Source organism: Schistocerca serialis, chromosome 4 (assembly GCF_023864345.2).
Source record: "Schistocerca serialis cubense isolate TAMUIC-IGC-003099 chromosome 4, iqSchSeri2.2, whole genome shotgun sequence".
NCBI lineage: Eukaryota > Metazoa > Arthropoda > Insecta > Orthoptera > Acrididae > Schistocerca > Schistocerca serialis.
Genome location: NC_064641.1, coordinates 662,262,668 through 662,290,379, shown reverse-complemented (window position 1 = coordinate 662,290,379; position 27,712 = coordinate 662,262,668). Strand labels below are relative to the sequence as shown.

The 27,712-nt window shown below is 41.3% G+C and overlaps 1 protein-coding gene across 1 annotated transcript in view; it reads left to right on the top strand.

Annotated features, from left to right (window-relative positions):
• The window catches only part of LOC126473132 (integrin alpha-PS2-like), a 447,263-nt gene that overhangs the window by 356,308 nt on the left and 63,243 nt on the right, over positions 1 to 27,712 (top strand). Inside the window, exons 4-7 of the mRNA XM_050099987.1 lie at positions 1,514 to 1,640; positions 17,927 to 17,988; positions 21,310 to 21,358; positions 25,904 to 26,079. Coding sequence (XP_049955944.1) covers positions 1,514 to 1,640; positions 17,927 to 17,988; positions 21,310 to 21,358; positions 25,904 to 26,079 — 414 coding nt within the window. The remainder of the gene's footprint in view (positions 1 to 1,513; positions 1,641 to 17,926; positions 17,989 to 21,309; positions 21,359 to 25,903; positions 26,080 to 27,712) is intronic.

Sequence of the window (27,712 nt, the reverse complement as noted above, 5' to 3'; positions counted from 1 at the left end):
TAGAATCATCATTTAAAGCCGGTTCTTGAAACTTTACTAAAAGACTTTCTCATGATTGTTTATGTCTATCTTCAAGAGTGTACCAGTTCAGTTTTTTCAATATACATGTGACACTCGTCCGCAGATCAAACAAACCTGTGAACATTTGTGCTGCCCTTCTCTGTGTACATTCAGTATATCCTGTAAGTCCCAAAGTCCCATTCGATATGGGGCCCACTCACTTGAGCAATATTCTAGAACCGGTCATGTGAGTGGTCAATAAGCGATCTCCTTTGTAGAGTCATTGCACTTCTCTGGTGTTCGACCAATAAACCGAAGTCTACCACCTGTTTCACCGACGACTGAGCCTATGTGATCATTCCATTTCGTATTACACCCAGGTATTTGTATGAGTTGGCCGATTCCAACAGTGACTTTATTGTATTGTACTGTATGTTAACTGGGGACCTAGAAACGATGGAGTGGCTCCATCCCCACTGCAGCCGCAGTGGTCCACAACCCCACGACGACTACCACAATCCACTTCACCCCTCTGCCACCTCACACTGAACCCAGGGTTATTGTGCGGTTCGGCCTCTGGTGGATCCCCCCCCCCCTCCTCCCAGGGAACGTCTCCCCCCCCCCCCAGACGAGTGTAACCCCTATGTTTGCGTGGTAGAGTAATAGTGGTGTACGTGTACATGGAGCATTTGTTTGTGCAGCAATCGCCGACATAGTGTAGCTGAGGCAGAATAAGGGAAACCAGGCCGCATTAGCCGAGGCAGATGGAAAACCGCCTAAAAACCATCCACAGACTGGCTGGCTCACCGGACCTCGACACAAGTCCGCAGGGCGGATTCGTGGCGGGGAACAGGTGCTCCTTCCCACTCCAGAAACCCGTGTGTCAGAGCGTTCGGCTAAACGGGCGGGCCTCCAACAGTGATTCATTGATATTATAGTCATACTACGTTTTTTATCGTTTAATGAAGTGAAGAATTTTACATTTCTGGACATTTAAAGCAAATTGCCGATTTTTGCACCACTTCGAAATCTTGTCGAGATCCTACTCAATATTTATGCAGATTCTTTCAGACGGTGCTTCATCATAGATAACTACATCATCTGCAAAAAGTCTGAAGTTACTATTAATATTGCCTGCAAGGTCATTAATAGACAACATGAACAGCAAGAGTCCCAACACACCTCCCTGGGGCACACCTGTAGTTACTCCCACACCTGACGAGGACCCTCCATCCAAGATAACGTGCTGCGTCCTTCCTACCAAAAATTAGTCAATACAGTCACAAATTTCACTTGACACACAATATGATTGTAGTTTTGACAATAAGCGTAGGTGTGGTACTGATAAAATAGATACATTCTTCCTCATGTCAAATGTCATTCGCTCTCTTTAGTTGCACCAGCTTATTGGTCCACGAGTGTGCAGTAAAACACACACAGTCTTGTAGTTGTAATCGGCGCCTGTGGCTGTAGGAGTTCCAGTGACGCTGAGTGGACTCTCGCCGTGTTGCAGGCGTGCGCGCCCCGCTACGTGAACCTGCCCTGGACGTCGGTGGGCCCCAGCGTGGACCCAGTGGGGACCTGCTACGTGGCGAGCGACAACTTCCGCCGCATCACCGAGTACGCACCCTGTCGCGGTGGTGAGTACGTCTTCTATAGTCGCATGTGGCAGCAAGCTTCTCTGTTAAGGGGCGAAACCACATTAGGAGGCTGTTTGACACTGATTTTTTTGGGTTTTTTTGGGTGGGAAGAATTAATTTGAATTTAATCAAATTTTGACATCATTTCATTCATATTTCGAAAAGTTTTTGTAATTTTTTAAAAATAATTTCAGCTAAAAATAACAAAGTTACGCTGTGATGTCCGCTGAAGGTTGCGAGTATAGTTTTTCAACTGCGTGCTGTGTAGCCATTCCGATTTTCATCTGAAATCAAAATTTTTTTGATTTTACATTAATAATCTATTTTCTAAGAATATGAACCTCAATTCAGGTGAAAATAATCAAAATTAAAAACTTAGAAGGCGCTGGAACAATTTATTTCGATTTTCATAATTTTTTCTCTAATTGCGCAAAAAAATACCCTTAAAATCGTGATATCATCACACAAGTTGGTTCATATAATACGTAATTTTATAAAGAATCATACTATCAATTTTCGTAATGACCGGTTCTATACTTTATGAGTTAGACTGCACGCAAATGTGAAACAATTCATTTCGAGATAAACGCGTTTGAAAAATAAATTCTCGGAAACTAAAAATTCAAGCAAGTTTTAAATAATGTAAAATGCTTACCGATAACTCTGCGATTCCAGCACCATGTAGTAATCCTTCTTCATCCTCATAGGCTTCGTTTTGCCCTTGCAGCAGAGATTTCCGACCTTCCTTCGATTCCAATGAACTACGTCCATTCTGCCGGCTCACGCACTGGTTATCCATTTGTGCGGCATAACTGAAGCTTGGCGTGCTTACTACAATTCCTGCCTCTTTCATGGCCTTCAGAAGGGATGAATTTCCTTCATTGAATAGGCCCGCTGCTGAAACTATGCCAATTCAACGACTTTTAGTCCGGAGTTCACGTGTTTAGGAACTAATCGCCAAATAGTGGAATTAAAACTTTCATTCGAATTTTGTGTGTGGCTACCTAAACATCTCTCCAGTAATTCATCCCTTGATAAAGCTTCATACATTGGAAGAATTTCCTTCTGTACGTCGGCGTGCAATGGAGTAGTGTGCGGTTCATGTTCCATTCCAAGGGCTGTTCCTTTCTGCCACTGGCACCAGCTGTCTTCTCCTTCTGGGCAATACTCGTATCGGTGTCGAGGATTTCCATCCGTAGAAATCGTATGATAGTATGTCGCCCTATCTGGGCTCGAGCCCGTATCCGATGTACACTCGGTTCAATGCTCATAAAACGTAAACGAATGCGAATCTCGCTTTGAAATTTTGACAGCGTATTCTTCGATAGTTAAACTAACGATTTATGCAATATAAATATCGGGTTTTTTGAACCTCCCAAAGTGCTAACGTGGTTTCCCCCCCTCAAGTTCCCTATTTCGCGATTTACTCTGTGATCAAAAGCACGAGGACATCCCTTTGCGATGTGGAATTGACCTCTAGATGTCACGAGAGGCAGGTCTTCCAATATAAAAGAAGGCAAGCAGTACTGTGTTGTCAGTAGAGAAGCAGTAACAGAGTAATGGTACAGCACGTTGAAAAAGAGAGGCAGGGAGAGAGAGAGGGTGATATATACGTGCGTATTAAAAACCCTTTCCTTCGAAAACTTCTCTCCTTCATACCTCTTCCATGTCACCACAGAAGACATGTCACTGATCTCATTTGTACTAATATTGCAACACGCGAGGTGCCTATTTGCTTGCACTGGACTGAGTCGAATGCATAAGTTCTAATTAATGTTCACAAACCTGCAGTCTTCTATAGTTGTTCTCCCCTGCGCAGGAAACAGCACGTAGGCCGTGAATCTGTTATATTGAGGCCGTAAGAAACTTTTAGAGAGAAACTGATATTATGTGAATAATTAAATTTCCAGTTCGTTTGTGTGGGATGCCACGCGCTTTTTATTGGCAGAACGCAAGAAACTGCACAAGTACAATCCAATTTAGAGTCACAAATAATTTCCACTCTCCAACAATATAATGAACTGCGTATTTTCCGTAATTACTATCACGCTGTTCTCAACTGCATTGCTAATAAAATATAGACACTGACTGCGACAGACAACATGTCTGTCCTCCGAGACTACCCAACCATCTGTCACATTTACAAACTAGACATTGAAAATTAAGTCTTAACTGATATCGCGGCAGACAACATGTCTGTCCTCCTACACTGCTGCCAGACTAGCTCTGCTGCTCCTACAGCCGAACCACTTCGCCCACCATCCAAGATAGGCGCGGTCCGAAGATCACCGAAGTGCTTTGTCTGCCTTTTCGCTTAGCAGTTGTTTATTATTCTACTGGTTATTAATACCGGTGAAGTAATAGAATGATAGCACGCTACTGAGAGATGCTGTAATGTGAAATGTAAGTAAATGTGCTGTTTAATTTTGCTAATATTAATAATAGAAGATTATCATTTTGGCGCGCAACTTCTGAACGCAGCAGCCAATCGCGGAGAAGGGCCACAATTTAGGCGGTCTTTCTCACGGTACGCGTACCGAACAAACCATCGTTATCGGTACCTCACACCACATTACATCATCTTGCCACTTCTGCCTTCTCAGCTGCTTTAAGAAGAGCTTCTTGTATCTGAATATAACGGCTGCAAAGCCAGAAATATTACAATGGGACGATCAGGCGATCTCTGTGACTTCGAACGTGGACTAGTCATTGGATGTCACCTGCTTAATAAACCCATCTGGGACATTTCAGTGCTTTTGTGGTGGACTTGATTGAAAGGAGAAGGAAAAACAGCTGCTAAACCAAGACCAGGCGTTGCAGCATCGAGGAGGGCTGTCGTAAAAAATCTCATTAAATTGGCGGGAGAAATCACTTGTGAGTTTCAAAGTGCTACCAGCAATTCAGCAAGTACAGGGTGGGGGAAACAAAAGTGGACCGAAGAATAGAGTTCCAGGGTACACAGAAACACAGCCGAGGAAAGGAAATACGGTACTAGCCTGACTACAAAGAATGTTGAAATTGACCACCATTCAATTCTTGGCACTTTTGGGCCCTGGTCAGCAAGCTGCCGTAGACGCACCGACGCTGGACTGCTGGAATTGCTGCAACCTCATCCGAAACGTTCTGCTGCAGTTCTTGAAGACTATGAGGGTTGAGCCGTGCGCGGCTCGTGTTCATGCCGTTTATTGTTTGTCATCTTCTATTACGATACTGCCGCCTCGTTTTCTCATTCCATTTACTGGCGTCACTAACTTCCAGCCTTACCTGCCGTGAGTGGCAGCAGCAGCGCTTATCGATAAGTGCACTATCATACTATCTCTGGAGCGACCGATAGTATTTACGGGTCATCGTGTGTCTCGAGTTCAATCGTGACGCAGCAGCAGTGAAGTCGGGGACGGAGCGCCGGTGAGGCGCGGACAGCCAGTGCTCGCCGACCGCTGGCGACACACTTGAACTGTCCGTTGGAAGGAGGCTGGAGCGGAAACGACCATTGGTTGGTCATTCTGTCGGTCGTCTCATCGGCCGACGTGTATTTGGTCCTTTAACCGTTTCCGGGCCTAGGCAGTCGGTCAGTTGGGCAGAGCAGCGAGGAAGTCTCCGTGGCGCAGAGTCAGGCTGGAGCCACTGGCGGCGTGCAAGCGCGGTTGGAGTTGTGAGGCGCTTCTTGCGAGGGTTACGAATTTCGTCGCCCACCGAGCCTCGACACTAAAGTTGAGTGCTCACTTAACCTACTATCAAGCCTCAACTGCTATCACATCTCTTCGTCTGATCCTGGTAATGGCTTTCTGGGAGATTCTCACAAGCAACAACATGTGTGCATTGAAGTCTGCTAGAATTGCAGCCGTCTTCCTGTGTGGCGTTAAACTTAATTCTTTCCCTTATTAATGTACCATCGGTATCTTCCGTCTTGCGGCCGTTGACGTTCCGGTTACCTGACCTGGGGGTTGACGTAGTTTTTGGCAGTATATTTTCCTCGTCGTATTGATGCTGTGCAGCACGGCGAGTAGTTTGACAGCTGAGGTGTTGTTGGTAGTTTTGGGCGTTTATTCTGACTTGACTGGATTGGGCACCAGTGTCCAGAATGTTGTGCTATTGACATCTTGTTGTCGTTTTGCTGGTTGGGTGGAACAGAACTGATCTTGTTGGTTGGTTCGTCGGCTGGCTTTCGGTTGGGATGGCTTCCGATTAAGAGGTTGTCGGTCTGGCTGCCTGTCTCACCTAAACGTGCGTTGGTGTTACCTTCCCAGGCCGATCCTTGGAACCTTCTGAACGCCGCTCCCTGTGTTTTACACAGTGATTCCCTTTGTAGTTCTGAGCACTCTGTGTGGCCTTCAGCCGAGTTTTAGCTAATTAAAATTGCAAGGCTTTTCTTCTTAGGCCATATCCGTGAGAAAAAAATTGTTTCTTGTTTGGTATGTGGCCATCAGCCGAGTTCCAGCCTTTCAAAATTAAAACTGAAAATTCCTTGTTCCTAGGCCTTAAGCCGTAAATTGGTTTCAAGTTGGTATGTGGCCTTCAGCTGAGTTTTCAGCCTTTTCAAATCAAAAGTTGAAAAAAATTTGTCTAAACCTTAAGCCATAAGAAATATTTTCTAGTTTTATGTGGCCTTCAGCCGAGTTTCCGAGCTTAAATTAAAAATTGGAAATTTCTTTGTCTGGGCTTTAAGCTGTGAGCTTGTTTGAGTTTCGTATGTAGCCTTCAGCCAAGAGTTGTGTGAAGCATTTTAGAATAAAGCATTTAGCCTATTTTAATTGAAATTTAGAAGCTCTTCCCTTTAGGCCTTAAGCCATAAAATTGTTTTCTGCATGATGTGTGGCCTTCAGCCAAGTTGTAATCTCTCATAAATTAAAAATTCAAAATCCTTGTATTGCCCTTAAGTCATAAGATAGTTATTCTTTAGTATGAGGCCTTCAGCCGAGTTTTACACGAAATATTTTAAGATGAGGCCTTCAGCCTTTTCAGATTGAAAGCTCTTCTTCCTAGGCCTTAACCCGTTAAATTGTTTTGTTGATATGAGGCCTTCAGCCGAGTTTTCAGCCTATTTAGATTAAACTTTGAAAATGTTTGTCTCGGCCTTAAGCCGTAACACTGTTCTTGATTAATGTGAGGCCTTCAGCTGAGTTCAATGGGAAAAATTTAAGCTGAGGCTTTCAGCCTATGTACAGGGCTATTACAAATGATTGAAGCGATTTCATAAATTCACTGTAGCTCCATTCATTGACATATGGTCATGACACACTACAGATACGTAGAAAAACTCATAAAGTTTTGTTCGGCTGAAGCCGCACTTCAGGTTTCTGCCGCCAGAGCGCTCGAGAGCGCAGTGAGACAAAATGGCGACAGGAGCCGAGAAAGCGTATGTCGTGCTTGAAATGCACTCACATCAGTCAGTCATAACAGTGCAACGACACTTCAGGACGAAGTTCAGCAAAGATCCACCAACTGCCAACTCCATTCGGCGATGGTATGCGCAGTTTAAAGCTTCTGGATGCCTCTGTAAGGGGAAATCGACGGGTCGGCCTGCAGTGAGCGAAGAAACGGTTGAACGCGTGCGGGCAAGTTTCAGGCGTAGCCCGCGGAAGTCGACGAATATAGCAAGCAGGGAGCTAAACGTACCACAGCCGACGGTTTGGAAAATCTTACGGAAAAGGCTAAAGCAGAAGCCTTACCGTTTACAATTGCTACAAGCCCTGACACCCGATGACAAAGTCAAACGCTTTGAATTTTCGGCGCGGTTGCAACAGCTCATGGAAGAGGATGCGTTCAGTGCGAAACTTGTTTTCAGTGATGAAGCAACATTTTTTCTTAATGGTGAAGTGAACAGACACAATGTGCAAATCTGGGCGGTAGAGAATCCTAACGCATTCATGCAGCAAATTCGCAATTCACCAAAAGTTAACGTGTTTTGTGCAATCTCACGGTTTAAAGTTTACGGCCCCTTTTTCTTCTGCGAAGAAAACGTTACAGGACACGTGTATCTGGACATGCTGGAAAATTGGCTCATGCCACAACTGGAGACCGACAGCGTCGGCTTCATCTTTCAACAGGATGGTGCTCCACCGCACTTCCATCATGATGTTCGGCATTTCTTAAACAGGAGATTGGAAAACCGATGGATCGGTCGTCTTGGAGATCATGGCCTCCACGCTCTCCCGACTTAACCCCATGCGATTTCTTTCTGTGGGGTTATGTGAAAGATTCAGTGTTTAAACCTCCTCTACCAAGAAACGTGCCAGAACTGCGAGCTCGCATCAACGATGCTTTCGAACTCATTGATGGGGATATGCTGTGCCGAGTGTGGAAGGAACTTTATTGTCGGCTTCATGTCTGCCAAATCACTAAAGGGGCACATATCGAACATTTGTGAATGCCTAAAAAAACTTTTTGAGTTTTTGTATGTGTGTGCAAAGCATTGTGAAAATATCTCAAATAATAAAGTTATTGTAGAGCTGTGAAATCGCTTCAATCATTTGTAATAACCCTGTATATTGAAGATAATTTTTTTTTTCTAAAGAAGTGAAACCTACAGAAGAACCCCTGTACCTCAATTTCTTGCTTAGGGCTTGTGCCTTGGATTTTCGATGTGGCCTTCAGCCGATCTAAATTAAATCAAAGGAGGTCTTCCTTTAAAACCCTGAGAGTTTTGATCCTTACTTGTGTGATTGTATGTTTTAAGAAATAAAGTTTATATCATCAGTGCAACTGACAGTAACTTATTTTGGCCCCTTTCCACTAATATAACCGCATCCTGTTGGAAGTAAGCTGGTGTGGTTATATGCATACATTCACGGCCTATCGTATCCACTCGTCCGGGTCGCTTTTATTTGCCCCGCCCTGTACAATGAGTGTGGGCAGGGAGTTAACAAGAATGAGGTACAATGCTCGAGCAGCGCCACTTGTACCACACGTTTCTGTAGTCATTTCTAAGCGACACTTGAGGTGGTTTAAAGACTTAACAGTGGATGGTGAAACAAGTGATTTGCAATTTGCAATCACTCTATACCCTGTGGCAATCCGATGCCTGGAGAACTTTATCTACCGCCATGTGGAGTCCCAACAGTGAAGTGCAGAGGGGTAGGTGTTATGGAATGGGTGTATTCTTTGTGCTTAGCATTTGGTCCCATTATTACTCTTGAAAAAACCCTATAAGGTGGAGGCTATGAACATTTAAGGGCGTTCAGAAAGGAACGAGCCGGAGGCAAAATTACAGAAACCAGTACCTGTATGTTAGAAGTATTGACCCTGGCTGTTGAGACACTTGGCCCTCTGCGACACAAGGCGGTGAATGGCTGCGTCATAAAATTCCCGGGGCTGCGATGTTAACAAGTTCCGCACGTACAGATGGACATTGTCATCTGAGGTGAATCGTTTGTCCCTATGCTGACGTTCTTCTTTGGCACCCTTCTGATTCACTTCATGCTGCACGGGACAACAGTTAATGCCCAGCGTTACTTGACCACCCTTCGCCAAGCGATCAAATCAAAATGACCAGGCAATCTCACCCGTGGGGTCATTCAGCTCCACGACAATGCAAAGCCTCATACGGCCAACACAGTCGCAACACTCCTGCAGAAATCCAAATGGGAGGTTCTAGGCCACGCTCCATACAATCCGGACCTCTCTCCCTGTGATTACGCCATTTTTGGTCCCCTTAAAAATGCTCTGAGGGGCAAACGATTCACCTCGAACGACGACGTCCAGCTGTACGTGCGGAACTGGTTAACATCGCAGATCCGGGAATCTTATGAGACAGCCATTCACCACCTTCCGACGTCGTTTCACCGCCTTCTCTGGTTTTGCGTTCTTCGTACTCATTCTGCCGCTTGTGGTTACGCCAGAACATCTCGCATGCGATGTGCTTACATCATTTCCATAAGATCCAAACGCCAATTAAATATGGAACGCACAATATTCATGCATCCAGACAACTTTTATGGGACGCACTGCTTACATCGCGTAACTCATAAGAAAGTGATGATATTCACTTATTTAATGCTGTTTTTTGCATTATATTCGTGGCTCCCAAAACAAAATACGCCACGCAGCGCTGGATCTGCGATGTTTCCGAAATGCGGCAAAAACTTGATAGTAGCGTCCCCCCCCCCCCCCCCTCGACCTTTTAAAGCAGGACATTAAAAATTTAAAAAAAAATCGATTTTTCCAAAATATGTTCGTTTTGTAGCGCACATCTTTCTGAAGGGGTTGATGTATAGACCATATATGTTCAAGGAAATGTAAGACATGTTATTTGGTCTTAAGTGTGCTAAAATGCAGTGCCACACCTCTTTACACAGCATTCTTCTATCGCAGTCAACGTCATTTTTCTCTGTAGAGTTAAAACATGTATGTTTTGTAATGGAAGCCACCAAACCTATATTCAGGACAGTAGAAATTAAAACGTCCTGTGGTGCCTCTCTCGCTCTCAGTCTGCTGTTTGACAACCTACACTATTTAAAAAAAAAAAAAAAAAAAGTACCTCTCAGTTAATACTGGGAGGGATTATTTGTGACCGGGAGGATGAAAACTCTTCAGAAAATTTCCACTCTTTATCGGCTATTAGCTAATAACTTCTTCTTAAGCGTGACATAAAATTAAATATAGGAAATATATACCCAGTAAAGACAAGAGACAAGCTAGACAGTATACATTTCTTCAATTCTTAGGTCCCAGCATCATTTTCTCTGTAATCTTGCTACAGCTCTACAGGGCGTGCTTTCCTTTCTACAAAAGAATATACACTCCTGGAAATGGAAAAAAGAACACATTGACACCGGTGTGTCAGACCCACCATACTTGCTCCGGACACTGCTAGAGGGCTGTACAAGCAATGATCACAGGCACGGCACAGCGGACACACCAGGAACCGCGGTGTTGGCCGTCGAATGGCGCTAGCTGCACAGCATTTGTGCACCGCCGCCGTCAGTGTCAGCCAGTTTGCCGTGGCAAACGGAGCTCCATCGCAGTCTTTAACACTGGTAGCATGCCGCGACAGCGTAGACGTGAACCGTATGTGCAGTTGACGGACTTTGAGCGAGAGCGTATAGTGGGCATGCGAGAGACCGGGTGGACGTACCGCCGAATTGCTCAACACGTGGGGCGTGAGGTCTCCACAGTACATCGATGTTGTCGCCAGTGGTCGGCGGAAGGTGCACGTGCCCGTTGACCTGGGACCGGACCGCAGCGACGCACGGATGCACGCCAAGACCGTAGGATCCTACGCAGTGCCGTAGGGGACCGCACCGCCACTTCCCAGCAAATTAGGGACACTGTTCCTCCTGGGGTATCGGCGAGGACCATTCGCAACCGTCTCCATGAAGCTGGGCTACGGTCCCGCACACCGTTAGGCCGTCTTCCGCTCACGCCCCAACATCGTGCAGCCCGCCTCCAGTGGTGTCGCGACAGGCGTGAATGGAGGGACGAATGGAGACGTGTCGTCTTCAGCGATGAGAGTCGCTTCTGCCTTGGTGCCAATGATGGTCGTATGCGTGTTTGGCGCCGTGCAGGTGAGCGCCACAATCAGGACTGCATACGACTGAGGCACACAGGGCCAACACCCGGCATCATGGTGTGGGGAGCGATCTCCTACACTGGCCGTACACCACTGGTGATCGTCGAGGGGACACTGAATAGTGCACGGTACATCCAAACCGTCATCGAACCCATCGTTCTACCATTCCTAGACCGGCAAGGGAACTTGCTGTTCCAACAGGACAATGCACGTCCGCATGTATCCCGTGCCACCCAACGTGCTCTAGAAGGTGTAAGTCAACTACCCTGGCCAGCAAGATCTCCGGATCTGTCCCCCATTGAGCATGTTTGGGACTGGATGAAGCGTCGTCTCACGCGGTCTGCACGTCCAGCACGAACGCTGGTCCAACTGAGGCGCCAGGTGGAAATGGCATGGCAAGCCGTTCCACAGGACTACATCCAGCATCTCTACGATCGTCTCCATGGGAGAATAGCAGCCTGCATTGCTGCGAAAGGTGGATATACACTGTACTAGTGCCGACATTGTGCATGCTCTGTTGCCTGTGTCTATCTGCCTGTGGTTCTGTCAGTGTGATCATGTGATGTATCAGACCCCAGGAATGTGTCAATAAAGTTTCCCCTTCCTGGGACAATGAATTCACGGTGTTCTCATTTCTATTTCCAGGAGTGTATTACCTCATCAAAGGTCGTCAAACGTTCTGCTTCATGAAAATTCAAAATGTTGTTGTCTAATACTGAAAAAGCTGTTAACGCGAATAGTGCCCAAGACTGGTGTGGTTTCTCGATTTGATTTCATCCATTTTGTTACTGTCTGCTAGATAAAACGAAATAGGCTTTTCTAAAATTGCAGCAAGTGTAGCACACGCCAAATAAGCGAGACTGTTTTCACATTAAGTTGTCATTTTTATCTACCCCATTTACATAAAAACACGACAGAATATAATTCACGAAGTACCAAATTAAATGCCTGGTAGGCCTACTACAAGCAAAAAATTTTATGTTAGGAAATAGTTTCACATTTTATTTATACGCTCCAGTTTCTCAAGCAAGACAACGAAAACTAGAAGTACGAAATTTTTATATAAATTTGGAATAGTCGTAATCTTTTGTATAATTTGTGTGATGTCCCCTTTTCTTCTCCTTCCTCGTTCTCGTCACTAATTCTGTAACTATTCCTGCATTGTCAAAACTTATTCTACGGTTAACGTCACTAATCCTGCCAGAATCACCGATTCAGTTATTCCGCGTTTATTCTTCGGTTAGGGGTTATTACGCGTTCGTACAACGCATAGGTGCCTGCTAACCGGGGGGCTGTACAACTGACTCTACCTGGTAGTGTAGCGTTCTGGCAAAAACTTTTTGTAAAAATTTCATTTTCTTGGATACACCGAGAAGATAATATGTACTCTTTCTTAGCTGTTACTCATGATAGTCGTTTATTTCCACTCTGGTAGTTTGAATCTACGGATTTCGTTAATAACTATAACAACGCTGATCATTCGCACACCCAATCAATCACATAAACAAACAGCAACTGCCATTCACCCGTTCGGTTTTATTCGGCTAAGCTCACATAGCCCCGTCCCCTTTTGTCTGCAGCGAAGTTTTTTATTTCTAGATGCGATTAGGATACCCCTGTCAGAAACATCACGTACACCATGCACACATTCAAATCAACTTATGATTCGTTCGGAAATCAACTTGAATGTGTTCAAAAATGTTCAGGACGCGTTTCAAAATCATATGAATAATCGATGGACCAACGTCCTCTCAATGCTAGGCGCTTTGTGAAACAAGGTCCTTTCTACTCCAAGAATGTAAATTTGGCGCCCCCTGAATTTGCCGCCCGGGGCAGATACCACAGTTTACCCCCCTTCCCCCATTAGATCCAGGCCTGACGTTACGCCAGTCAAGTTGTCCGGCAGTACATACTTAAATTCTACCCATGCGAAGCCGGACTGGGTCGTTAGTGAGATCATTCCATTGCGATAATCGTACACATTTTCTGATGTATAAGGCATTTTCCGTTCCTGCCATACAAACTTTCTGGAATGATTTGCAGCACCTCATCTCTCGTCATTATAACAAACAGTCTGGCCAGCGTTTCACAATTGCCTTGTTTCCCGTAAGAACTCGTCTCTTTCTTCTGCTACAGTATTCACTTATTCCTTATCAGCACAGGTTTTGTGTTGAACTCTTTGTATCTGAAGCCCAGTTTCCGAATGGCACGCCACAGTGTTGCTTCATTCATATAAGGCAGGTCTTCCACTTCAGTCTTCCACTTTTCCAGTACGACTGCTACTGTTGGAAACTGCTTTTCCACATAGAAGTCGTGGATTTTGCGTCATATGACTCTCGCGTAAATTCATCCAAAGCAAACCTCTGCCGCCTGCCAGGCCCCTTTTGTGAAAATACAACACATTAAGTTTCTCTATATTCTCTAGAAATTCGCTTCGCTGTACTGTCGCTAAAACCAAAAACATTCAGTTCTCTTTCCTGACTGTAACATCGAACTGCTCCTGCCCTGTTCTTTACATGCACTGTTCACTATAGACTTTTGACAACTCGTTAAACGGTGTATGGTTTCACACAGGTACAAGGCAACTAATGGTATCACGAGGACTGTCTCACACGAGCACACTACAATGAATGGCATCCCAATTGTTCCCTAACAGACGGGAAGCCCCGTTGAAACACTGACACGGAAATACTGTTGAAAGGTCGGACAACAGCATCTCCGAGCACGCGGTGCATAACGACTCAAAAACAAATTACGCACGTGATGTTAGTGTTTTATGTACATTTTTGTGCATAAAAACATAGCTGTGAAAGACGACAACAGAGCTTGCATTTACATTTTGCATCTTATTCATACGAATCACCATTAGGAGAATTGCCATTAGGCTACTTGTGGCAATCTACGTCCGCCATTATTGCGACAAAACGAGTAATCGGAAAATAATAAAAATCTGCGTGTAGATAGAGATCGTTGTATCTTTAAGCTGAGCATAGGAAATTGTTAAGGCAATAATGGTAAGGCTTCTGTGACTTTTTTAAAAGTTGACACTCGTCAAAAGTGCGCGAAAAAGCATGCGTTGTCTCACATTTTACTGCATATGTCACTCTCCTTTCAATATTTCGATGGAGCACTTATTCATAATTTTCAACCAGTGTTGTTACCTGGTTGCGGAAGACGCCATGTGGGCTTAGTTTATTGTAATAAGTGTAGGAGTGCACAGTTGCCAATAATGCAACAGGCTTACCAACAGTTGGGCTGTCACCAGTCGGCTTTAACCCGTGACGTCATCAAGATGGTGGACACACCTACATAAAGCGTGTTCAGTATAGCGACAACAATGTTACTCATTACACCCACGAGTAAACATCACCAACACGTGAAATATTTAACTCCACCAATAAAACGAAACTAACGGGATAGCAGCTGGAAGTATGGGATTTTGTTGGGGACAAGATAAATATATGACAATAACAATAACGACACAGTTCCAAATAATGGCACACACAAAATCATCAACAATCAACTCAACCAAAAAATTCAAAAAACACCACAATTGGTATCGATCGTACCTTCGCTTGACATATATGGCTCAAACAAAGACGATGCCAGGAACCCACACAACCACGAAAACCCAATAACATACCGCAAATTTCGCTCGGCCTATACCTATAGCTCAAACGAAAATAGCGATACCAGGACCCCACACATAAATCGAAAATCCGTTTTCACAAATTTTAAACATGTTGCTCCATTATGATGCCGCACAACTCAACACATTTATGTCATGAGTGTAAGCCAATGTGTGCTACTGAAAGACAGTGCAGCAATGAACAAAGATTATGATTTAACATTCTGGTCATCGGAGATGCTTAAATGGGACAAGGATATCACAGAAAATTGGCACTGGCATTTGTATTAAGAGATTTAGGGAAACTTTAGAAAATTTAACCCGGGATTGGTTAGCCCCACTCCTCTTCAGTATGTATCAAGTGTCTTAACAACTGCTCCACCTCACTTGGTTTGTTATTGGAAAAGGGAGGGAGTGTCATGTGACATTGGCCCTGAAGAGGCTGCAGAAATGTTGATAAATTAACTATGTGTGTTGTCAATCTTCAGCATATCAATTTTCTTGTCAAGTATACTCTGCAGCTTAGCACACCACAGACTAACTTTCTGAACTGCTATAACAAATGACAATCACGCTGCATGAAAGATGACTATTATCATGTCAAAAAGATGCTAATTTTTTAAACACAAGTTTTACAGTATTGTGATAGTCACCTGTGGATCACACAAATAGTGTGTTTTTCAATCCTTGCCCACAAGTGCTGCTGAAGTGTATATCAATTTATATATTTATTTAGTTTTGGTCCTGTGACATCTTATACAGATATAGGACAGGTCAATAAATGATAAAGAAAGTTAAAAATTACACACACACACACACACACACACACACACACACACACACATCTAATAAGATCAATACAATGCTGTGGACTACAAATATCTACATTAATACAATGTTACATGTACAACTAGTACACTCTAATAAACAAATAATTGCCACAAAATTGTTTATTAATTTAACATTATAAAATTTTGTTTCATTGTGAGAGGTATTCATTTACAGAGTTGAAACTGTGGTCCATTAGAAATGATTTCAGTTTTTTTTTTGAACAAGCTGTCTTGCTTTACCAACTTGATGTAGTTAGGAAGGTGGTTATACAATTGTGTGCCTCTATGGAGGACACTCTTCTGGTAGGCTGATATTCTGGCAAATGAGACATGAATGTTATTGCCGTTTCTTGTTGTGTAATTGTGCACAGAGCTGTTCAGCTGATAGGCATTGGAGGTTCTTAAATATTGTCTTACAAAGACTATTGTTTCAAATATATACATGCATGGAAGGGAGTGACATGAACCTTGTCTCTTTATGTTCCAGATGATTCTGATAGCTCGTTTCTAAGTTTTGAAAACAAATTGACTACATGGTGCATTCTCCCAATATATTATTCCATATTGGCTTGCTGACTGGAAATGTGCATGATATGCCTGTATTACTATTTCTCTATTACATCTTGTGCTTAGTATCTGTAGCATGTAACAGATTGATGATAGCTTGGTTGTAAGAGCTTTAATGTGTGTATTCCACTTGAGATCACTCTGCAGATATATTCCTAGGAACTTAACATCATCAATTAGTTTTACAATTTTGTTGTTTATATTCAATGCATGTTCCTTTTGTTGTTTATAGTGTTTATACTGTGACCAGTGAGTTAAGGAGACTGAAAAGCAATGTAGAAAGCACTTGTTATGTTCATGATTGTCCAGTCTGAAGGTTTCATGTGATTGCCTGAAGCCTAAGCTGATCAGTCCATGATTGTTCAGCTACAAAAAATCATTCAAGAGGTCTTTCTTCGTTTTGCCTTGATATGGTTTGTGTTCTTTGACAATTAAGATAGTACTCATGTCCAAATGTAATCGAGCAGACCATAAATAGTAGGCATCTAGTAGCCTATATTGGGAAGCAGCAGCTTTTTGTATGTAATATCTGCTGATATTATTACCTATGCAAGTTAATAATGAAAATTGTTAATATCAAACAATGGAAAACTCGGGATGGAATGTAACAATATTATTCACTCCCTATTGAGATACAGCTTCATATTCTGGGGAAATTCTCCTCATAGCATAACAACATTCCGGAACCAAAAAAAGGTTGTGAGGATAATGAAAAATGCTAACAGTTGAAAATCATACAAACTATTCTTTAAAGAACTGGGGATTCTATCCCTACCATGTATCTATATACTTGAAGTTGTCATGTACCTACAAAAAAGCATGCTAAAAATGTAAATGTATTTATTCAAAATAAATCTGTACATGAACACCATACAAGGGCAAATAGTGACATACACAGACATCATTGTTATACCACACTGTGCAAGAAAGGTGTATATCACTCAGGTTCACATTTGTTGAATAAGCTGCCAAGTAACTTAAAGGCCATAAACAAAATCCATAGTTTTAAAAAATCTGTAACTTCATATCTCCTGGAAAACTGTTTTTACTCAGTAACACAGTATCTTGAAATGTAAGTTAATTTCTGTTGTAACAATATACAAATGTAATGTAACAATATAGCAATATAACAATGTAACAATTTATAAATGTAATGTATACAATCAATGTAACAGTATATTAATGTAATGTCATTTTGTCCAACATCTAGGATATAGTATATGTACCTCAAAGATTCAGGACGTAAATAAATAAATGAAAAGGAAATTTGCTACTCACCATAAACTGGAGACACTGAGCCGCAGATAGACATAACAAAATGATGCTGACAATTAAAGCTTTCAGCCATTAAGTCCTTCATCAACAATAGACAACACACACACACACACACACACACACACACACACACACACGCACACACACACACAAATGCAAGTCGCACGTATGACTGCAGTTTCAAGTAACTGAAGCCAGTGGTGGTTTGTTGACGAAGGCCTTAATGGCTGAAAGCTTTAATTGTTCTTTTTGTTGTGTCTATCTGTGACTCAGAATCTCTGCTATCTGGTGAGTAGCAACTTTCCTTTTCATAAAATTGTTAATACAGCTTACATAATTAATTTCTTATAGGTATTTCTCTCTATTGATATACGCCTCTACTACTTTTTCTTTCTGGATTCCTAACTGTCCTCCTTCATAGTAAGTTCTGTAGAATGTGATGTATATGAGTGAATGGTAAATGAGGTAACTGTTGCAGGTGCCACTGGCCACCACCAACTGGGCTCCTGTCAAGCTGGATTCAGCGCCTGCCTCTCCAAGGTATTATGACTTGCCACTTCCTGTCATTGTTTAATGTGGTTGTACTGATGCAGCTCTAAGTCAAATTGGAAACACATGTTTTTCCCATGGATACATAGTAAATAGATTGTTAAGGAAGTGGAACATGCCATTAAAGAAATACATATTCACAAAAAAGAGAGAAGCTAATGTTCCTTTCACAGATCGTAAGTGGAATGGCCTTCAGTGACCTGGAATAAGTAAAAAACTTATATAATATTTAAAAGTTAATACCAGATTTGTTACAAGCATTTATATGTGCTTATATTGAATTCTGAGACCATTGTAGCCATCTGTCATCAAGCTGAAATCAGTTACAGTCCAAATTACTCGTTCATCAGTAATTTAGTTGATGAATATGATTATCTTTGTAAGATGGTAACTAAGCGCTTACAGTTTACAAATCAATGGTACATTCTATGTTATCATTCATCTTGCTCCAGTTTCACTAAATGATGACATTCTCATTGCCCACATAAAATATATTTACTGCTTGCACGTGATTTTCTTATTTTCCCTTTAAATGTATCCATCCTATCTTACCAATAATTGATTTACTTAACACAGCTAATCTTATATGATGGAGTCTATCCCGTTTCTTTGTCTTAGTTGAGACTGCAATCACAGTAAAAATCTATCATCATTAAAATCATTATTGTCTTCCTTTCTCAAGGTAAATTTATATCTTCACCATTTCAAAGTTTAAAACACTAAAACATTGTTATTACTGCTGATGTTTTTATTAAAATCCTTAACATTCTACTGCAAAATCCTTAACATTCTACTGTAACATTTAATATCTCATCAGACTTACTTTAATGCAAACCAAAAAAATTATGAAAAGAATTGAAGCAAATTGCAATTCAGTAATCAGTTCAGTTTTAGATTTTCCAATTTAAATTCAATATCTTGTAAAATTATAGTCTTTATTTTCAGACTATACTATATAGGGTGGTTATTCCAAGACATAACATTCCTCAAAACTAGAAAATCATCTTCAGTAAGTATATGTCAAAAAACAGAAACATTGAGATATTACCCATTGTTTCCTATTCAGTCATTCACTGTGTTCCATAGGTCACATCAAGATGAGAATAATCATCAGGAATTTGGAACCAGTCAAGATATAGATTAACAAAAGCCAAGGAAATCATAGAAACTTAGTCTGTATATTGTACCGACAATAAGCTTTCACCATACTGCTTAATACTATAAATTTAATCTCGTAAACTAGACAGAAAGCTGCCTATTTGAGAAAAAGCTGGTGCCTCCTCAATTTCATTATATAGCTGTTGCTCATCTGTTAGTAGTTTAATATTTACTTGATAGCAATGGTATTTTGCGATGAAAATATTTACCTATATCTGCAAATAATGATTTCTATTTATAGTACATTACTACTTGTCATGCAAGCCCACAGTAATACTGCTACTTGCTATGTTGCTTTTGAATCCCCAAATCTAAATATTCCAATAATTTGTAGAAAGAGTGGCTAATGAAGAATGTTTCTAATTTTCTTTTGAATAGGTTCAGTTTCCAAACTGCTGGGAGCTTATGGAATACATATAACTCCATTCTGCACCCTGATAAGGAGGCAAAGTGTACATGAAAAAACAATGTTTTTTGTCTTATATTGTGGCTGTGTGAACCATAGTTTGACTGAAAATGATTTGTGTTATCAGCAACAAAAACAGTTAAGGAGCAAATGTTTAGGGAAGTGAGTGCAAAAATTGCAAGCTCCTTAAAAAGCTTTATGCATGATAAATGGTTACGGTATCTTATTGCTCACTTTTCCTGAATGAATGCTTAACTGGTATTTATTTTATGCTTAATGCCCCAGAAGATAATTCCAAGTGGTTACAAAATTCAAAATAAGTCAACATCCCTATTTTAATGTCAACGTGATGAGAGATGCTTTATCTACATGTTTATCATTGTGCTAATTCCATTTTAACTTGTTATCCAACTAAACTCCTCGGAATTTTATGCAGTGTGTTTCATTTAGTGCATGAATGATAATGTCTACCTCTGGTTCTAGCAGGTCATTGTTGCTGATTTGAAACTATGTAATATAAGTCTTTGTGAGAGTAAGACTGTTAGCTGTGAACCACTAGACCACTTGTAGGTATTTTCAGCTATCATCTGAGAAATGTCTGCTAAGATTAAGTTGGAACTATTGTTTAGTATACTCGAGTTATCAGCAAACACTACAGCTTTTGCACTGCCCCATTAGTCACTGGAAGATCATTTATCTACGCTAGAAACAAGAATGGGCTCAGTACTGATCCTTAAGGCACTTCAGATGTTTGTTGCCCTATTCTGAGGTTAGTTTCTTCATGCCTGTGACACAGTCTGCTAATAAGATCCTCTGTTTCTATTATGAAGGTAAAGCTCCATCCCTGCAAGAAAGATGTCATTAACGCGGTAACACTTTAGTTTACCAAACAGAATTTTGTAATACACACAATCAAAGGCTTCAGCAATGTCGCACATTATACCAACAGGGTAATTTTTTCTTGTTCAGCTGAGTTGCACTTTTTTGTGAGGTCTCACTCTAGAGAAAACCTTGCAAAAGCCAAACTGAGAATCAGTTAACAAGTTCTGCTCAGTTAAATGAGTAGCTATTCTGTCATAAGCCACTTTTTCAAACAATTTCGAAAAGATTGGAAAGAATGATATAGGTCTACAATTAGGGGTTGTTTGCTCTTCACCAATTTTGTGGTCGAGTGTTACAACAGTGTTTTTAAGTCTTCTGAGTGAGTCATTGATTCATTAGACAGATAGGTTAAGAGTAATTGTCCAAGATCTACTCTAATTCCTTGTCCTTGTTGTATCTAAACCAAGGGTGCCGATACCCCAAGGGCAAGGAGGATCCATGGCACCCCCTATCTCTCAGGGAAGGGGAAAAGTATAGTGTGATCAGATGTTTTTCTATCAAGAAAATGACTTCAAACTCGGTATTGGACAATTTTTAGCAGGATCAAAACTGAAACTTTTTTATGGCTACTTGCAAGTCACCTTTCACCTTCCAAAATATTGAAAGTACTTCATACTCTCTACCCCTGAATTGCATGGAAAGCTTTGATGAAAGTTTATCCAAGCATGAAAATGGCAGTATCATCATTATGATGTTTTTATACTGAAAATATCATGCTGTCAATTATAATCTTAAGGATTTGGAAACATTAATATAATAGATTTCATTCACAAAAAGACAAGTTAGTAATCCTAATTGACCTCATTTATAAATATATTTTGTGCTAGATATCTTTAAATTAGTACTGTAGTTTTCAACATTTACAGGAAGGAGACCGCTTGTTCATGGGAGCACCAGGAAGCTGGTACTGGCAAGGTGAGTTTTAAAATTCATTGCTCACTGCATACCTCACACAAGATAAGGAGAGACTTGAGTACTCCTATGACTCATAAGATTTATTCAGCCTCTTTTTTCCTTTTTTAACTAGTGAGTAATGCGGAATACTCACTCATCACCTTGTAGACTAATCATCACATATGCTCATAAGTGCACTGAGCAATAATCTGCAAATAGTGTACATAGCTCTGTATTTATAGAATTATACTAAAGAGAGTGTAGTGAAAATGGATAACATTCTGAACATAGCAATAAACTGGCTTTAACACTCATCATTTCTATCCAAATAAAAGTACTGAAACAGTAATTAGCATGATAAAACACTCATACTGACACATTTAACTTCATCATAGAGTGGAACAAAAATTAAATGAGCTTAGGACTATTTGGGCAATGGTTTTGCCACAGTGGCTACACCGGTTCCCGTGAGATCACCGAAGTTAAGTGCTGTCGGGCGTGGTTGGCACTTGGATGGGTGATCATCCAGGCCGCCATGCGCTGTTGCCATTTTTCGGAGTGCACTCAGCCTCGTGATGCCAATTGACAATCTACTCAACGAATAGTAGCGGCTTCGGTCAAGAATACCATCATAATGACCAGGAGAGCGGTGTGCTGACCCCACATTCCTTCTATCCACATCCTCCACTGACACGGCAGTTGGATGGTCCCAGTAGGCCACGCATGGCCTGAAGGACGGAGTGCTCTTTTTTTTGTTTTTTAGTACTATTTGGTGTATTATGTACATCATGACTGATTTAATCTGTGGTTTATTTAACTATTTTGACATAGTATAATACATAACTGTAATACAATAATGAGTTCAGAGGTAATATCATGTTTTCTTAATGAACATTGTTAAACAAAGCAATATCTATGACTAGTATTGAAAGTAAAAGTCAAAGCAGGTCCCATACTCATCACGTGAGCACTGAAAATAATGCAGCAATCCCAGAATTCATTCCGGCCCTGGTCCTATGGGAGATGATTTGATATTAAGCTTGCATTTTTAATACTGAATGAAAGGAAAGGAGGTGGCGAAACGCTCTTGAAAAATACCATGAGTACTGATATTCAACAGACAAATCACCATCCCATGGCACCATACTCTTCCACGAAAAACTGTGGAGGTGTTTGGGCTTTAACACAGAACACCAGCTTTAAAACATTAGTTCCTCTCCTCTCACCAGTCGAGTACCACTGGTGAGAGGAATGGAGCGGAACATATCTTCAGTCACCAGGATTACACTTGACTACTTACTGAATGTAACAGCACTGCCATGTTTAATAAATATATTTATGGAGGTGGATGTCATAACTAGGCAATGAGGAGGGCTATGCGAGAGGCGTTCAATGAATTCGGAAGTAAAGTTCTATGTACTGACTTGGCAGAAAATCCTAAGAAATTTTGGTCTTATGTTAAAGCAGTAGGTGGATCAAAACAAAATGTCCAAACACTCTGTGACCAAAATGGTACAGAAACAGAGGATGACAGACTGAAGGCCAAAATACTAAATGTCTTTTTCCAAAGCTATTTCACAGAGGAAGACTGCACTGTACTTCGTTCTCTAGATTATCACACAGATGACAAAATGGTAGATATTGAAATAGATGACAGAGGGATAGAAAAACATTTAAAATTGCTCAAAAGAGGAAAGGCCACTGGACCTGATGGGATACCAGTTCGATTTTACACAGAGTATGTGAAGGAACTTGCCCCCCTTCTTGCAGCGGTGTACCGTAGGTCTCTAGGAGAGTGTAGCATTCCAAGGGTTTGCAAAAGGGCACAGGTCATCCCCGTTTTCAAGAAGGGACATTGAACCGATGTGCAGAACTATAGACCTATATCTCTAACGTCGATCAGTTGTAGAATTTTGGAACACATATTATGTTCGAGTATAGTGACTATTCTGGAGACTAGAAATCTACTCTGTAGGAATCAGCATGGGTTTCGAAAAAGACGATTGTGTGAAACCCAGCTCGTGCTACTCGTCCACGAGACTCATAGGGCCATAGACACGGGGTCCTAGGTAGATGCTGTGTTTTTTGACTTCCGCAAGGCATTCGATACAGTTCCCCACAGTTGTTTAATGAACAAAGTAAGAGCATATGGAATATCAGACCAATTGTGTGATTGGATTGAAGAGTCCCTAGGGAACGGAACGCAGCATGTCATTCTCAATGGAGAGAAGTCTTCCAAAGTATGAGTGATTTCAGGTGTGCCGCAGGGGAGTGTCATAGGACCATTACTATTCACAATATACATAAATGACCTTGTGGATAACATTGAAAGTTCACTGAGGCTTTTTTCGGATGATGCTATAGTATATCAAGAGGTTGTAACAATGGAAAATTGTATTGAAATGCAGGAGGATCTACAACGAATTGATGCATGGTGCAGGGAATGGCAATTGAATCTCAGTGTAGACAAATGTAATGTGCTGCGAATATAAAGAAAGAAAGCTCCTTTATCATGTAGCTACAATTATCTGAAGTAAAATGGAATAATCATATAAAGTTGATCATCGGTAAAGCAGATGCCAGACTGAGATTCATTGGAAGAATCCTAAGGAAATACAATCTGAAAACAAAGGAAGTAGGTTAAAGTACACCTGTTCGCCCACTGCTTGAATATTGCTCACCAGTGTGGGATCCATAGCAAATAGGGTTGATAGAAGAGATAGAGAAGATCCAATGGAGAGCAGCACTTCGTTACAGGATCGTTTGGTAATCGCGAGAGTGTTGCGGAGATGACAGATAAACTCCAGTGGAAGACTCTGCAGGAGAGACACTCAGTAGCTCGGTACATGCTTTTGTTGAAGTTTCGAGAACATACCTTCACATACCTTCACCGAGGAGTCAAGCAGTATATTGCTCCCTCCTACGTATATCTTGCGAAAAGACAATGAGGATAAAATCAGAGAGATTAGAGCCCACACAGAGGCATACCAATAATCTTTCTTTCCACGAACAATACAAGACTAGAATAGAAGGGAGAACCGGTAGAGGTACTCAAAGTACCTTCCGCCACACGCCGTCGGGTGGCTTGCAGAGTAGACTACATTCAGGGAACTTCTTGCTGATTACATTTTTAGCTACACTGTGGCTTAATATTAAATTACTTTTGTCCCTTTCACTATAGACTGAAACATTGTAAATATGATGACACAATTACTGATTGATAACAGCTATGTCCAGTTTTATGTATGAATTTCAAGTTAAACTGCATGATACATTCAAAGCCAAACATTATCCCATTCCATATATCCACAGAGAACAAGTAAAGAAAGAATTGCAAGCTATGAAACTAAAACAGTTTTTATCATTTGTTAATTTGTCCTGGATGCTCATTCAGCATGGCTGATTTCATCTCTGTCTTAGACTAACTATTTACATGTAAATGAACCTTACTTGGCAAACAATAAACAAAAATATGGAAAGACAATTTCTCAGTTTTAGTGCATAGTACATAAAAACAACTAACAGGGCATAGATGTTGCTGGTTACAGCTCTCCTTCTATAGTAAGTACACACACACACACACACACACACACACGTAACCACACTGATAGACACATCTAACCATGGATCATAGATGGGGCATGAGTTAAGTGTTGCCATGTGGGTGCTGGTGCGTGCACTTGGGCATCTGTTTGGCTGTGTTTGTGTATGTGTATGTACATTATAAAAAGAATGACAATGCAACAGCTAATAACATCTCTGTGTTGTGAAGTGTGTCAATGTACCATATGTAAATCAGTTAAAAGTGAGTGGTTAGTTTCCTCATTTCTGTTTGCTGTTCCTACCCTTGAGTTCCTTTAGATCTGTATTTTCACTTCATAAATTTCTTTAAGATGTGTGGTGAGGAACTATTCCAGTAAATATTGTTTGGTTATCTTTGAAAAAAAAGAAGTTGTAAGAAGAATTAATGTAAAGATTCTGTGACAGTGAAAAGCAGTGTTACTCTCTAAATTTGTCTTATATTTGGGGTGTAGGGACCTGTAAGCTATTAGTTCATGTCTAAATAAACTGGACAGATTCCATTTTTTTTTTTTTTGTACTAAAGAAGCAACTATATTTCAATGCCAACAGTCACATTCTCCATGACCCATTCACTAAACATAACAAGTGGGAAGTCCTGTGATATCCAATTCAAGATGAAGGATAAGTTTTGCACAGTGTGAAACTTTTTGATACACTGTTTTTGTCCTGAAAATTATAGGTTTTCATCAAATCACAGAGAGGTCCTCGAGCCTTCTCAACTTCATCTCGATACTTACCTCACTTTCAACATTATTCTAGTGTTGGTTTATTAATTTCTTATTTTTATACTAGTCTTTCTGTTTTAGAAAGTATTTCTTTGCTGGATAGTGTATTATTACAGCTGAGCATGTGTTATAGTAGTGTCCTTATGTAGAAGCTAAATTTTTTATGTTTAATTGGATGAGACAGAAAGATGGAAGAATGTTTCCTAACAAAGGTAGTATATGGTACAGAGCATATATTACAGGAACCATTCTCTTTTAGGACAGGTGTATTCACAGAGTTTGCATGACAAACCTGACATTTCTAAAACAACTGAAGGACCAGTGATATTGGACAACTCATACCTTGGATACTCAATGGCAGCTGGGGACTTCACTGGAGATGGCAGCAGTGGTACTGCTGTTGGTATGCCTCGAGGTGGTAGACTCTTTGGCAAGGTACTTAACAACTGTGCTTGGAAGATTTCAGTATTGTCTCATATAACAGATTCCAATCTGGCTTGATTCCATGTTTTTATTTATTGCCATATTCCATTGAATCTTTTCTTCATATCCTTTTATCTCATTTTTATTTTTGTTGCCATTGTTATTTGGGAATATATGAGCTGATTTTATTTCAATTGTTTGTGAATCTCTGATTGCAATGTGTTCAATCTATGTTACATGTTCTTATTTAACTGTCTCCTACTGATGTGCCTTGTGATGCAGCATTATGAAATAAATGTGTCAATTTCTCTCTCTCTCTCTCTCTCTCTCTCTCTCTCTCTCTCACACACACGCACACACACACACACACACACACACACACACACACACACACACACGCACGCACAATTGAATTTTTAAATGATTAAACACACAGCTCTTTTTTCCAACTGCTATGAGCCTTACAAAAATACTTACAAATACGTGGAGTAGCAGACATGGCAAGTCCATGGTTTTTATCTTATTGGAATGACAGGAAGCAAAGTATGTAAGTTCCATGTCACTGGATATACACCACAGTGGTTAGACCTAGGATTTCCTATGGGGCTGTAGTGTGGTGGAAGGAGGTAGAAAAGCGGGTTGCTGCTAAAGAGCTTGCTAAGGTGCAGAGATTGGCCTGCTTAGCCGTAACAGGTGGAATTAGCAGCACACCAACCGCTGGAATGGAAGCCATGCTGGATATGCCTCCACTTCACCTTTGGGTTAAGATGGAGGCAGCAGCTGGGGCACACAGACTTAAAACTGGCCAAAAGTGGGTCTCATTCGGATATTCAGAATCACGCACTAACATAGTGAGTGAGGTAAATATAGGTATGGCCGGGGAAATGCCTGCCAACTATATAATAATTCCTAACTGCTTCAACAAGCCTTACAACATAATAATTGGAAGTAGGGAGCAGTGAGAGAAAACAGTTTGACACTGTATGGGGGACATCGTCTGGTTCACCGATGATCGATAACAGACCAAGGCATTGGGGCAGGGTTGTACAGGGTTAGCCAAGACTGGAGAGTATATCTCTAGGGAAACTGGCCTCTGTATTCCAAGCTGAAATTACTGCAATCATGGCACGTGTGGAGGAGAATATGCATAGGTGCTACAATGGCCATAGCATCTTCATCTATTCAGACAGCCAGGCAGCCCTGAAATTATTGGCAGCTCCTGCAACAAGATCTAAGGTTGTTGCAGATTGCCACAGGGCTCTGGTGGAGCTAGGGGGAAGCAATAGCGTGAACCTAGTGTGGGTCCCTGGCCCCTCAGGGATCTGTGGCAATGAATAAGCTGATAGATTGGCTAGGATGGGGGCAATAACTCCATTGATTGTACCGGAGTCTGTCCTGACAATCACCAAGGCTACGATCAAATTAGAACTATGGAACTGGCTTAGGAAACAGCTCGTAGGATATTGGACCAAGGTCCATAGACAAAAACATGCTAAGGTAATGATGCCCAAGCCATGTTTTAAAAGAAGCTCTGTCATCCTGGGATTGAACAGGAAAGAGATTACACTCATGACTGGACTGATGACTGGCAATGGGAACTTCAAAAAACACCTACACACAATGGGTATAACAGAAGGGGACCCTA